The 12675-nt window shown below is 48.2% G+C and overlaps 1 protein-coding gene across 1 annotated transcript in view; it reads right to left on the bottom strand.

Annotated features, from left to right (window-relative positions):
- Positions 1-256: 256 nt before the first annotated feature.
- Positions 257-12675, bottom strand: part of zmat4a (zinc finger, matrin-type 4a) — a 60111-nt gene continuing 47692 nt past the window's right edge. Inside the window, exons 6-7 of the mRNA XM_062451550.1 lie at positions 10971-11067; positions 257-382 (exon numbers count right to left, since the gene is read on the bottom strand). Of these exons, the coding sequence (XP_062307534.1) occupies positions 355-382; positions 10971-11067 (125 nt within the window). The 3' untranslated portion in view covers positions 257-354. The remainder of the gene's footprint in view (positions 383-10970; positions 11068-12675) is intronic.

The following is a 12675-nucleotide window of genomic DNA, read 5'->3' on the forward strand; positions in this document are numbered from 1 at the left end:
GAGAGAGTGGGAAAGAGTACAGGACAGAGGCAGAGAGAGAGAGAGAGAGAGAGAGAGAGAGAGAGAGAGAGAGAGAGAGAGAGAGAGAGAGAGAGAGAGGGACGGGGGGAGGAGACAGAGACAAGAAGGAGAGAAGTGGGGTGGGGTGGGGGAAAGAGAGGTGGGGAATAGAGAGAGATAGAGATGTGGGGGGAAGACATAGAGATGGGGAGGGGGGGGAGAGAGCGTGCGGTGTCATGTGTGGATTAGAAGTAAAAGAGTAAAAGGAGTAGAGCAGAGGCAAAAGAAGCGGGCAAGCTGACCACAGCTTGTCTGACATCAATCCAATTGTTGTTTTGTTCTTCACTTCAAGACTCATTGGACACATATCTGATTCTTCAGGCTGCAGAGAGAGAGAGAGAGAGAGAGAGAGAGAGAGAGAGAGAGAGAGAGAGAGAGAGAGAGAGAGAGAGAGAGAGAGAGAGAGAGAGAGAGAGAGAGAGAGAGAGAGAGAGAGAGAGAGAGACAGAGAGACAGAGCGACAGAGACAAACAGACAGACAGACAGACAGACAGACAGATAGATGGGGGAAGGAACATTAACTGTTAAGTTTCCATATAAAAAAAATATATTTTCCATTTTCTATTTTCTGAATAGAAAATGAATCTGGAATCCCTTCGAACTATGCTATATACACGTTCAACACAGTCTTACAGTACAAAACCTGTTTCTCAGTTCCCCACATCTGTGCCCTTCGTATCATCACACGGCTTTATGTTTCTCATGAGCTCAACAAAGCCATCAAGTCGTGTCTGCAGTGTTATCTCCACTCGGTGGTGATTTATGCTTTTATAGTGCACCCGGCACACCATTTCCCTGGCCTCCAGGCCTTATCTAATGGTTCATCATCACACAATCACAGAGTCAGAGTAATCCTCTCGTGTCATCTCTCGCTTTCTCTGAGAGACGACGCCAAATAGGGTTTCTCTCATCGGGGCAATAACTGTCATCAAAACTGCCAACACCAATCTACACCTAAAGTACCATTTGATAGTCTTAACGGTTGTAAAAGGTGGATGGAATGTGTGAGGAGTTTGATTTGACGGAAAAGGGAGGGGGGCAGCGGTGTTGTCCGGAATTATTTTGAAGAACATTGAGCTTGACCTGAGAGATTTATGTTAAACGTATCATCGATTTTTTTTTCTACCTTATTCAGCTCGACTGGCAGCTGCAGGTAAGCTTGTGAGAGAGACGCGGTCTGCTGTTTACAATGAGTGTTCCGGTGAGTGGGTCCCTGGGGAAGGTTTCGCGTTACAACAGCAGGAGGAGGCCACACTGGGGCACATCCATTTCGGAAGAGAGCTTCCTGTATATGAGATATGTTTGACCCTGTTTACGCATGTATGCCCTCACCACCACGAACGCAGTGTATGTACATATTTGCGTACCAACGCTAACACACGATAACATGGCTAACACGCTTGTACGCTCACACGTGAGTGCAAGTAGCACATGCGTGCGGACACACACGCGCACGCACGCAACACACGCAACACTCGTGTTTGCTACTTTTGCTACTTTCGCCCCCACTATGATAAAAAACAACATTTGGCCTTTGTAGGAAATGAAAAGCATGACGCCGATTAATGTAACCATTACCGAACAAATGTACAAAGGCAACATCAGAGGTGCTTCTCAATGACCTGCTGCAGTGGCGCTGTTCATCCATTCCAGTCATTGGCCAGTCATGTTTATCATTTTGTTGTCATTAAAGAGATTCTGTATTTATGGAGCCTTTTTATATAGGAACACTTTATACGCTTATCCAACCACTTGTACATCTCTTATTACAATTAGCATGGCTAATTGTAACATATCCACAGTTATGTCCTTGTAAATTACAGATGGAAATGAATTAAGAAATGACTACAGACTGCCTTTTAACTCCAGATATAATTAACAAATATAATTAGTTAATATTAATTATAATATAAACTCCGGACATTACTGTTCTCTACTCTACTATTGTGGTGTGGAGGAATACACATAGGGATTCAAAGTGTGCAGGTAGACCACAGGTTGTTAGGACATGCAATGTGTGGTTCCAGATGTTCAAAGAGCACGATCCAATTAGTCTGATCAGCCTCTTAATTACAACAGCATGTCAACTGATAGTCTTCTGGCATTAAAACCAGCAAGCATCTGAGGTATACAAAACTCAGTGGAGCGCAAGCCTGTAGATTGAATCTTGCATTCAAAGGTAGCATTCAAACCGGTAGAATCGACCTGATCTCGAGCTACATTTAGTCATTTAGCAAATGCTCTTATCCAGAGTGACTTGCCAGAGCTGTGCCGTCATTCGCAGCGACATCATCAGCAACATGCAACTGCAGCCCGGCATGGGGTGGTTTGGCTGAAGCACCGCCTAATCTGACATATTTCTGTCTAGACAAGCTCAATCAGGGAAGATGGGGTGCTCGGAGGTAGCTCATAAGTGGCAACATCTATTATATTGTCACCTGGCTCTCTCCAAAAAATGTAACCTTTGTCTTAAGTGCCAGAACCCACTACTTTTGCGGTGTCGCCTGCTACTTTCTGTCCTTGCCCTCAACTTCTTGCCCTCAACTTCTTGTCCTTGCCTCCACAACGCCCTCGAAGGTGCATCCTCCGCAAAACTTGACAAGCAGGCGTTGACTCGTTCTTGCTTAAAGAGGGAAAGTGGCATTCCTAGCCGTGGTATCAAAGCTCCCAGTTTCCCCTCTATCGGCAAACTGGCTCATAAGTAATTTACCATGAAGTGGGGTATAAGTTACACAGCGTCGCAGGGCACAACGTAGCATAGCAAAACACACCACCTGAGTGCCATGACCTTACGCAGCAAGTAAGAGCAGCGTAGCTTATGTATTCATATGGCGTGTGACAAATCGTGTCAGCACATTACTCTGGCGAAGCACTCCCATGCATTATTCATACTGCTACTTATATTCCACATGGACATTTCGAGTCCCTTTGAAGTTAATTCCCTCTTCGCGATAAACAGCCTCGTTCGTTTGCTACAATTGTGGCTTATGATAGTCCCAAGCTGGTTGCTACTGCCTACAGTAGATGATTTTAGTTTACAAAACTGCAGATTTACATACTGCCAGTTACCAATGGACATTCAGTGCAGGATATTTCCTTGGACCCTTTAAGCCATTGGGGCGTTTTCATAGACCCAGCAGATTTCTGCATGGTTACACAAAAGTTCCTAACATGTTCCTGGCCTTTACTTCCCATCTGGCCTATTTATCGGAGGCCTCTTGGGGGAAGTCACAGGAAACTGATGCCTGAGCCAGTGAGCATGCTGAGGATGAATATCATGGCCATATTTTGACGGCCTTGAAGCTGATTGGTTGAAAGGGTAGCACGAGGGAGCTGTTCTTTTTGCCTGTCTTGTGTGTCCATCTGTACGTGGCACTTTAATCTGAAAGGTTTCCGACGACTTGAAATGGAACCGTAAAGTGGATGCCAAATCAACCGCAAACGACAGTGAATTGGACAGATGTAAAGAAAACTTAGAAGCCCCGAGAAAACAACCGATTGGGAGGGAAACGCTGAAAGGTGGGCAGAGAATCCTAAACCCGTCGGGCAAACAAAGAGCTGCGAGAGAAAGTGAAAAAGAAAGCGAGAGATCAGCAGGTGAACTGACACGGACTCACTCAACCCATTTGGGGACTGACAATTGTCTATTTTACAGCCAGCACTGGCCTCCAGCTATCTCGCAGTGCCTTGGGAATTAATTAGAGGAGTCAATGAATGAGGAAATGAGGCTGAATCATAAAAGAGTGACAATCGTCCCCGTCTCTGCGGCTTTGCCTCTCTCTCTCCTCTCTTGTCGCTATCTCACTTCCGATGGTTTCGCCTTCGAGGCCGCATGAGTTGATATCTAACTCCGGCAGAAGCGTCGAGCAGTAAATCTCCCTCTGCAGAACGTGCGATGGCTGTGGAGTGTCATCCGGCCCCCTCCATGAACAATGAACCAATCGCACACAGTGAATAAACGCTGGATAGAGATCACTCCCCGCCACCTTAAGCTCAAAACAGTTTTCCTCAGCCCATAGCACAGTTGCACTTGCTCAATATTTTGGCAGTCCAGCGCCTTGAAAAACGAGCAGAAACGTACTTCCAAGCGCTCGGAGTGCTTACAGCGCTAGCTAGCTCGACTGCTCTTTCGGAATCAATTGCCTTCGTCAACCCTTCAGGGACTCCTGCAGCCGCTACGCTGCAGTCAGCCTCCTGTGCTGGTAAAGTGCTCTCCCCAGGACACTTCATATGGTCACTTACATTGCTATTGAGTCTACCACTTGCTCCCATCCAAACAAATACAGCTCTACCTTTCCCCTGCTAATGTTTTTCTATCAGTACTAAAGTCCTTGCATGATACCGGACACACGCCTGCTGCTACCACGGGAATCTACAAGCCCTTTGAGCAGAGGGGGGGGATATGTGACTGGGTACGCCGATGCATTGCAATGAGATTGTGAGATTGAGAGTGTCAAGGCTGATTAAGCAGCCAGTTTTGCCCTCTTTGAAGATGTATGCATGTTTATTTATAGGAGTGCGCGAGGCGTGCGGGTTACGGGTGGTGTGCTTCTGAGAGGGCTGGTCCGACAGAGCCTAGGCCAGGGGATGCAGGCCCCAGGGGATGCCTCCTCCCTGGGCAATGCTCGAGGACTGTCATGCTTAAGAGAGCCTGGAGGAGGAAGCCGGCAGACGACCTGTCAACTTCACTCCCGGGAATAGTGCTGTATCCTTAATGTCGCCTCCACCATACTAAACGAATAGTGAGGTGAAATGGCAGAGCAATGAGTATAGTCGATGCAAGTTCACAGCACCGAATACAGTATACACACAACAGCAAGTTATTTTATATCTGCCTAGTTTGCACTCTTCATAGTTGGTGAAAATGATATTACCTGTCACATATAGTAATCCTGGCAATAAGAAGCTGAATTGAATTTTCCACTGAGGGGAATATGGACTTTTATTGTTTGACTTATGATCCAAAAAAAGAAAGTCAATACCTTTCTTCTGCGCTGTTCGTCCTGCCGCATCCTGTTTACTTTCTTTATGACGAGGAAATGAAATCTCCCTTTGGGAACTGAGATTCAGAACAAGCTAAACAGTCAGGATTGTGTTTGAAAGTCGGGCCAAGGCAAAGCCAAGTGGCAAATTGGCCGGCACAGAGAAGAGGGAGAAAGAGGAGACTAGGTTCAAAGAGATGTCATCCCAGAGAAGTAGCAGAACACAAGTCTGCTTTTGTTTTGTTGTGGGCCACTCTCTAAGGGTGTATAGTACTGCAGGGGTGTGGGAACATCGGGTGCTGTGCGGAGAATCTGTGTGCAAAGGTGTGTGTGCGCGGACATGAAAGTGGAGCCACATCCTTCCGACGCGGGAACCACGTGGGAGGACGGTGGAGGCAGGTGGGAGACCATCCAAACAACAGCCTTTCCATAATACACCATTCCGTTTCATGTCCCTGGCTCATGGCAGAATCCACAAAGGTAAACTGCATAAATCAAGCTGCCTTTGTCTGGCAGTTTAACAAGCTGGATTGGAGCTGTGAATACATTAGGTTTTATGTTCCCTGTGCTTAGAGCAGGACACACAGTCACTCTACACAGAGAAGAGGTGGGCTTCCCTGTCACAAACATATGGATTTCATCAAATAGGAACACAATAGAAAGCTGCTATTAATTTCCCCCTCCCCCACTGTACATGTATCCCTCCAATGTCAAATTTCTAGACTGTTCCATTTCATTTGTGGCCCGACAGCTCCTGTAGATTACATCCTGACAAAAAAACAAAGGTCGACAGAACAATTTCAGGGAGGCATGGCAATGAATTATTAAGAATCTATATCTCTCAGTTTCAATTCCCATTGTGAGAATATCCGCCAGCCTGGTCAAAACAGTACTGCTATATTCCATTCGGGCAGTAATGCCTCGCATATAAAATCCTACTTAAGGCTCATAATGACATTAACATAATCTCTGTTATTAGGTGACTAGCAAATGGTGGATGGAGGGCTCAGCGTCATCAACCCTGCGAGAGAAAAATCCTTTAGAACAGACTCATCTGTCTGTGTGTGTTTGTGTGTGTGCATGTGTGTGTGTGCATGTGTGTGTGTGTGTGGGGGGGATGATTTCCCTAAACATTGGTACCAGAAGCAAAATGACAAATGACTGTGACACACAACCTCCCTGTAAATCCCACTTTCATTCACGGCCACTGAAAGCAAAGACGAATGCCTTCTCTACACACGATTAGTTAGGTGTGAATGTGTTAGGATGAATGTGTCCCCCCCCCTGTATGTTTGTGTCCATGTGTGAGTCTGTGTGTGTCTGTCCATGTGTGTGTGTGTGTGCATGTGTTCCAATTGACGTGTTTGTGTCCATGCATGTGTGTGTGTGTTTGTGTCTGTGTGTGTGTGTGTGTGTCTGTGTGTCGTACAGGCAAGTACAGCCAGGGATGCTAGGGCGTTGATGGATGGTGTGACGAGTGGCTGGTGATACCATGGTAATGAGGCTGTCTGCTCGACTTGACCTATCGATGTTCGAGGAATTGGCGTCTGGCAGAGAGGGGGCTCTCTCTCACTGCGTACCCCCCCACCCCCCAACACACACACACACACACACCACCGCTCCCTCACATTGAATCTGGAGAATGTACGTTGTACCCAGACTGCTGTCTCCAGAATTCTTTTTCTCCTCCGTCACACCTACTAATGGATGACATGACATGTCATTCCTGGGAGATGACCTCAGTGTCTGCTCATACCACTCGGATCTCTGCATCTGCCCAGGCTTCAGATCCTCATCCATCTATGGGGATGAGTGTAGCTCAGTGGTAGAGCATGGAGATGGGTATAGCTCAGTGGTAGAGCATGGGGAAGGGTATAGCTCAGTGGTAGAACATGTGGATGGGTATAGCTCAGTGGTAGAGCATGGGGATGGGTATACCTCAGTGGTAGAACATGGGGATGGGTATAGCTCAGTGGTAGAGCATGGGGATGGGTATAGCTCAGTGGTAGAACATGGGGATGGGTATAGCTCAGTGGTAGAACATGGGGATGGGTATAGCTCAGTGGTAGAACATGGGGATGGGTATAGCTCAGTGGTAGAACATGGGGATGGGTATAGCTCAGTGGTAGAACATGGGGATGGGTATAGCTCAGTGGTAGAGCATGGGGATGGGTATAGCTCAGTGGTAGAGCATGGGGATGGGTATAGCTCAGTGGTAGAACATGGGGATGGGTATAGCTCAGTGGTAGAGCATGGGGATGGGTATAGCTCAGTGGTAGAGCATGGGGATGGGTATAGCTCAGTGGTAGAGCATGGGGATGGGTATAGCTCAGTGGTAGAGCATCGGGATGGGTATAGCTCAGTGGTAGAGCATGGGGATGGGTATAGCTCAGTGGTAGAGCATGGGGATGGGTATAGCTCAGTGGTAGAGCATGGGGATGGGTATAGCTCAGTGGTAGAGCATGGGGATGGGTATAGCTCAGTGGTAGAGCATGGGGATGGGTATAGCTCAGTGGTAGAGCATGGGGATGGGTATAGCATGGGTAGAGCATTTGATTGTGGATCTGGAAGTACTGGGCTTGAATCCCCCCAGTACACCTCTTTTGATAAATATAGTCTGCTGGATGAATACATTACATTCACCCTACAGCCCCAGCACACAGTTAAATGATTTGTTTGTTTTAAAGTGAAGGAACTTGTCAAGATTGGTGTTTTAAAACGATTTATGAGTGTTTTATGGATGACTCCCTCACCTGTAACTGTTTTGTTGTAAGTTGATTTACGATTTTAGTTTACTCCAGTGATTAAGGTATTCTTTGTTTTCGAATACCTTAAATTTTTCATGTTGTAATATTGTAATGCCTGGGTGCTGCCAATAGTTTCTTGGCCAGGACTCAACAACTTTTTTTTATATCTCAATGATATAAATAATAGAAATAACGGATTAAATAAAGGTTACATTAAACATAAAGTGCAGGGTAATTATAGCCAAAGGAACCTAAATAACCCTATGCAGGACTATTCACATGAAGCATAATGGTGTCATGCTGGATAATTACAGATTTTTCCACTGATCCTTAAAATGTTCCAACCCTATACAGTATGTGCAACGAGAGAGAGAGACAGAGAGAGAAGGAGAGAGAGACAGAGAGACAGAGAGACAGAGAGAGAGAGAGAGAGAGAGAGAGAGAGAGAGAGAGAGAGAGATGATGTGTGTTTCTGCTTCCTCGCTGCATTCCCTGGACAAGAGGTCAAATGTGTTTCTCCCCATGTTCCCTTAGTTAATACTGACCAGACACATCCCTGGGTGTCTCTGCAGCACTCAGCAGAAAAGCCCTCTTTTCCACGCTGCCTGGGGACAAGCACACCCACCACGACACACACACCCACACAGCCACTCTGTTACAGACATACACGCCCTCACACGCACGCACACGCCCTCACACACACACACACGCACACTCCCTCACACACACACCCGCACACACACAGCCACTCTATTACAGACAAAGATACACACATACACATCCTCACACACGCACTCACACACACACACACACACACACTTTATTACAGACAAAGATACACACATACACACCCTCACACACACACACACACAACCACTCTGCTACAGACAATGATACACACATACACCCTCACACGGGGACAAACACACACATATCCCACTAGACAACTGCCCTGGATATCTCCCAGTGTAGAGGTACAGTGCAGGCCCAAGGACAGATTGTGTGAAAGCACTCAGGTCTGAAAATGGGGCCAGCGCCAGAGCTGACGAGCCAAACAGGACATAGCCACACATTCTTGGAAAGAGAAGAGAGAAGCCTGTCAGACAGAGTTAGTAAATCAAAGGGGGGGACCTCCGATTGTGGCAGACCTCTTCTGGAAGCCGGCGGCACGAGGAAGGGTTTAAGTGTTTAGGTACTGGGGCTGTTGTACGGCTCTAGCTGGCTTGCTGGGGGAGTATCGATCACAGACCTCATTAGTAGCTAGGTTGTGATTGGCTCATTTGTTCCCCCTTCTGAGTTCAAATTGAATTTCCTCATTGACTTGGACTCAGTCCAAGTTAGCCACGCACTGTATAAATAGGGTCGAAAAGAGCATGCACACAGATCAGGGTGACTCTGTACTGTATGGCATATGACATAAAGTGACCTGACCAGACCTGAACAGATCCAATCATTCAGTACAACGGCGTTATACGGATCAAAACATCAAAACCAAGCCTACTTCAGGGGATCCATTCATAATATCATTTGTTTCGGCATGAAATAAAGAAGCAGCTCTTTCAGATTAAACAGCCAATCTTTTGACCATCAGCTTCCAGTCAGTTATGATGAAGGATACATAAGACAAACAACAGTCCAGTCCTCCCTTCATCACTGTGCAGATTTTCCTTCATTTTATAGAAGCACACCGGCATGAAGCAATGACCTAAATACACCCGTGACACTGCAGGCACTACAGACTCGGCGGGCCTGGTTGGAAGGGGATGGAGGGGGGTGGTGAGGTAGGGTGGGAGGGGTGCTTCATGAAGAGGAGTGGTGGACAAGGGGGGAAAGTGGCGGAGAGGGGAAGAGGGGTGGTGGGGAAGTGTGGAGGGGGTCTGGAGTGGAAGGGGGTAGAGGAGGAAGGGCGAGGGGTGTTTGGTGAAGAAGAGGGGTGGTCGAGGGGGAACATGGCGGAGAGGGGTGGTGGAGGAGGGGGGTGATGGTAGAGGGTGGAGAGGGAGGATGGTGGAGAGGGGTAGTGGGGGGAAGTGGGTGGAGAGGGGTGGGGAGGGGTTGTGGAGGGTAGAGGGGGTGGTGGTGGAAGAAGAAACCCCCCTCTAGGAGGGTGGAGGGGGTGGTGAGACGAGGGTGGAGGGCAGTGGTGGAGGGTGGAGAGGGGTGGTGCGGGAAGGTAGAGGGGGTTGTATTGAAGGAGTGTAGGGTGTAGGTGGGTGGCAGAGGGTGGTAGACGGTGGAGGTGGTGGGTAGAGGGTGGAGAGGGGTGGTGTAAGAAGCAAGAGGGGTGGTGTTGCAGGGCAGGGGGAGGACGGAGGACGGAGGGGGGGGTGAGGCCCCTCGCTGGGTGTCCGTACTGCACAGCAGCTCAGTCAGAAGAGAGGGTGCAGAAGAGCGTGACTGAAGTCCAGGGCTGTTAAACACCGTGTCATGTCTCCCGGCGCCTGCATCCCCCTTTAGACGAGTGCGACCAGACACTGCCCAGCAGTCCGCGTTCACTCCAGGACATGCCTCGCTCCCGCCCTACAGCAGCTAAGCTGCTCACCTCACACCTAGCGGTCAGCCAGATACGTTCAGACCTCCACATCCCTCCCATTCCCCTTTCTCTTCACCTCCAAGTATGTGGCTCGAGATCTGGGCTTCGATGTCAGTTTGGCCTAAGTGTTTGATATTACTGTGCTGTGTGTTTGTGGGGTCTGGGCAGGAATGTAGCAGGCTTTGGGTGGTTACATGGGTCTAGATAAGTGCTTGTTGATTCTGGGCTCTGGGTAGCCTCCTGCAGGCACCACAAGCACCAATTAGAGGCAATGTGAAATAAGTGGAAAAATTGCTCAATTAGACACATTTCTTCTCTTAAAACTAATTGCTTTCAATAAGCCAGAACATGAGGGGATCCCAAGATGCCTGTAGGAAGCAGTGATTCTGTTCCACAGCCCTGTTTACTGTAACATCTGGTCTAAGACCCGACGCGTTCACTAAGATCTCTCCCATCATCTACGCACAAAACTCGCTGCATGTTTGCGTGCGAAAGCCTCCTTGAAAGCGACGATTGAATTTCAAGGGAGCTGCGAGATAAAGGAAGACGCATTGAAACTGAGGCCTACGAACTGACAATGCCATCGTGCGGCAAGCTAACAGGATGATATGAGCTCTGTTGCTTTGGTGGACGGTGGGAGCGACTCACTTGTTTTGGTGCTTCGAGCCTTGCAGATGTGCATGGTACTGTGCCACAGAGTTGAGTGTGACACTGCAGACCTCGCAGGTATAGCTACGTTTCAGACCTGTAAAAAAGGAAAACACAGAAACAAACATATCCGATTAATACGCGGACGCAGACAAGAAAACAGCATTCAGGAGTGGAACTATTCGCTCACTAACGTCACGAAAACACGCGTGACTACCTTTGGCAGAACATTCGTTTCGCATCTGTTAAGGGATAGCTAGGCTAACTATAGCTTTACTGCAAGACAGCTGCAGAAACGCCAATGAATTGTGTTTAAATTCAATTCATATATAATTGTGACATCAAAGAAATCGTGATTTTTTTATAATGTTCAAACGTTTCTCTAAGGGCACCCAGGGAGTGTAGAGTACAGCATATTGCACTGGAATATTCTACAGCTGACTGTCCTGTACAACAGACACAGACTAGTCAGCCAGCAGCTCCGTGGATGTCTCCAGTAGGAGAGCAGGTTAAAGATAGCAGCAGGCTCTATCTCCTCCAGCCAGCTGCACTGGAGGAGACTGGTTGTCTGCGGTGCTGCACCTGATCTCCTGTACTGATCACTGCTTGCAGCGGGATAACGCACCAATGAATGATGTAGATGCTATGTCTCTTTCCGCAAGACTGATTGAGCGACAGACTTTAGCGCCAGTTCGATGTCTGACTGGGCAAGAGACTTTAGAGCCGGTTGCTTGTGTGGATGAGAAGGTATTTGTGTAAATAACAAGATGCTGCGATGATACGTTGGAGGGTAAGACAAACAAACCCATGTCTCTTGTCTCGGTCTCTCGTGCCATATCTCAGGTAAATCATGCTTAAATGTTATTGATTCAAGACAGGTAACCATGCCTCTGGTTTGTTTATGTGTGCGTGCGCAAGTGTGAACGAGCTGGGCAGTTAGTGGCCTGCTACGACAGAGTAAGTGCCCTGTGTAATCTCTGTCATGTTTCACTAACTATACGGCGGCGTGAAACATGTCCCCGCTTGCCTCCCTGACCCGATTGAGCTAAAGCCTGAAAGCCATCGGAGGGAAAGGCCAAGGCTAAACAAATGTGTCACGGCCCTCATCGTCAGATCTGATCTCCAAGTCCATCTAATCCATCCTGAATGAAAGCTCCGATTGTTGATGACCTTTCTCTGCACCAAGACCGAGCTCCGCCTCCAGGCTGTCCTTCGTAGACACAAGGTGAAAATCCCCCCCCCCCTCGTTCTCTGTTTGATATCTCTGATGCCGGCCCGAGCGCCTGTTATCGTCAGCTGTTTTGTTTTTTTGTGCCCTCCATTTTCGATGAGTCCGAGACTGATGTCTCTCTCCCTGACGGAGGAACAAGTCTCTCTTCCTGCAGCCTCCATCTGTTGATCAGCCCTCTCCATAACCATATGTCAGTCTGCTGGCCCCGAGGACTCGAGATTTCAATTTTCGCAAGAGCCTCCCTTGACACACTTAGCTGCCGGCATTAAAGTGCTGCAGTGGCAACAGTTGAGGGGGGGGGGGGGGGGGTCGGGGGCACCGGGGGGCTTTGTGTTGGCCTTTTGACAGCCCGCTTCTGAAATGCTTTTTGAAAAGGTGAAAGAATGTTCCGCAGCCCTAGGAATCCATCACTGCCAGTCGGCCCACCTGAGGCGCTGGTTCCCGTGGCAATGCGCCCCCCCCCCCACCCACCCC

The sequence above is a fragment of the Osmerus eperlanus genome, chromosome 25 (genome assembly GCF_963692335.1).
Source record: "Osmerus eperlanus chromosome 25, fOsmEpe2.1, whole genome shotgun sequence".
Taxonomy (NCBI): Eukaryota; Metazoa; Chordata; class Actinopteri; order Osmeriformes; family Osmeridae; genus Osmerus; species Osmerus eperlanus.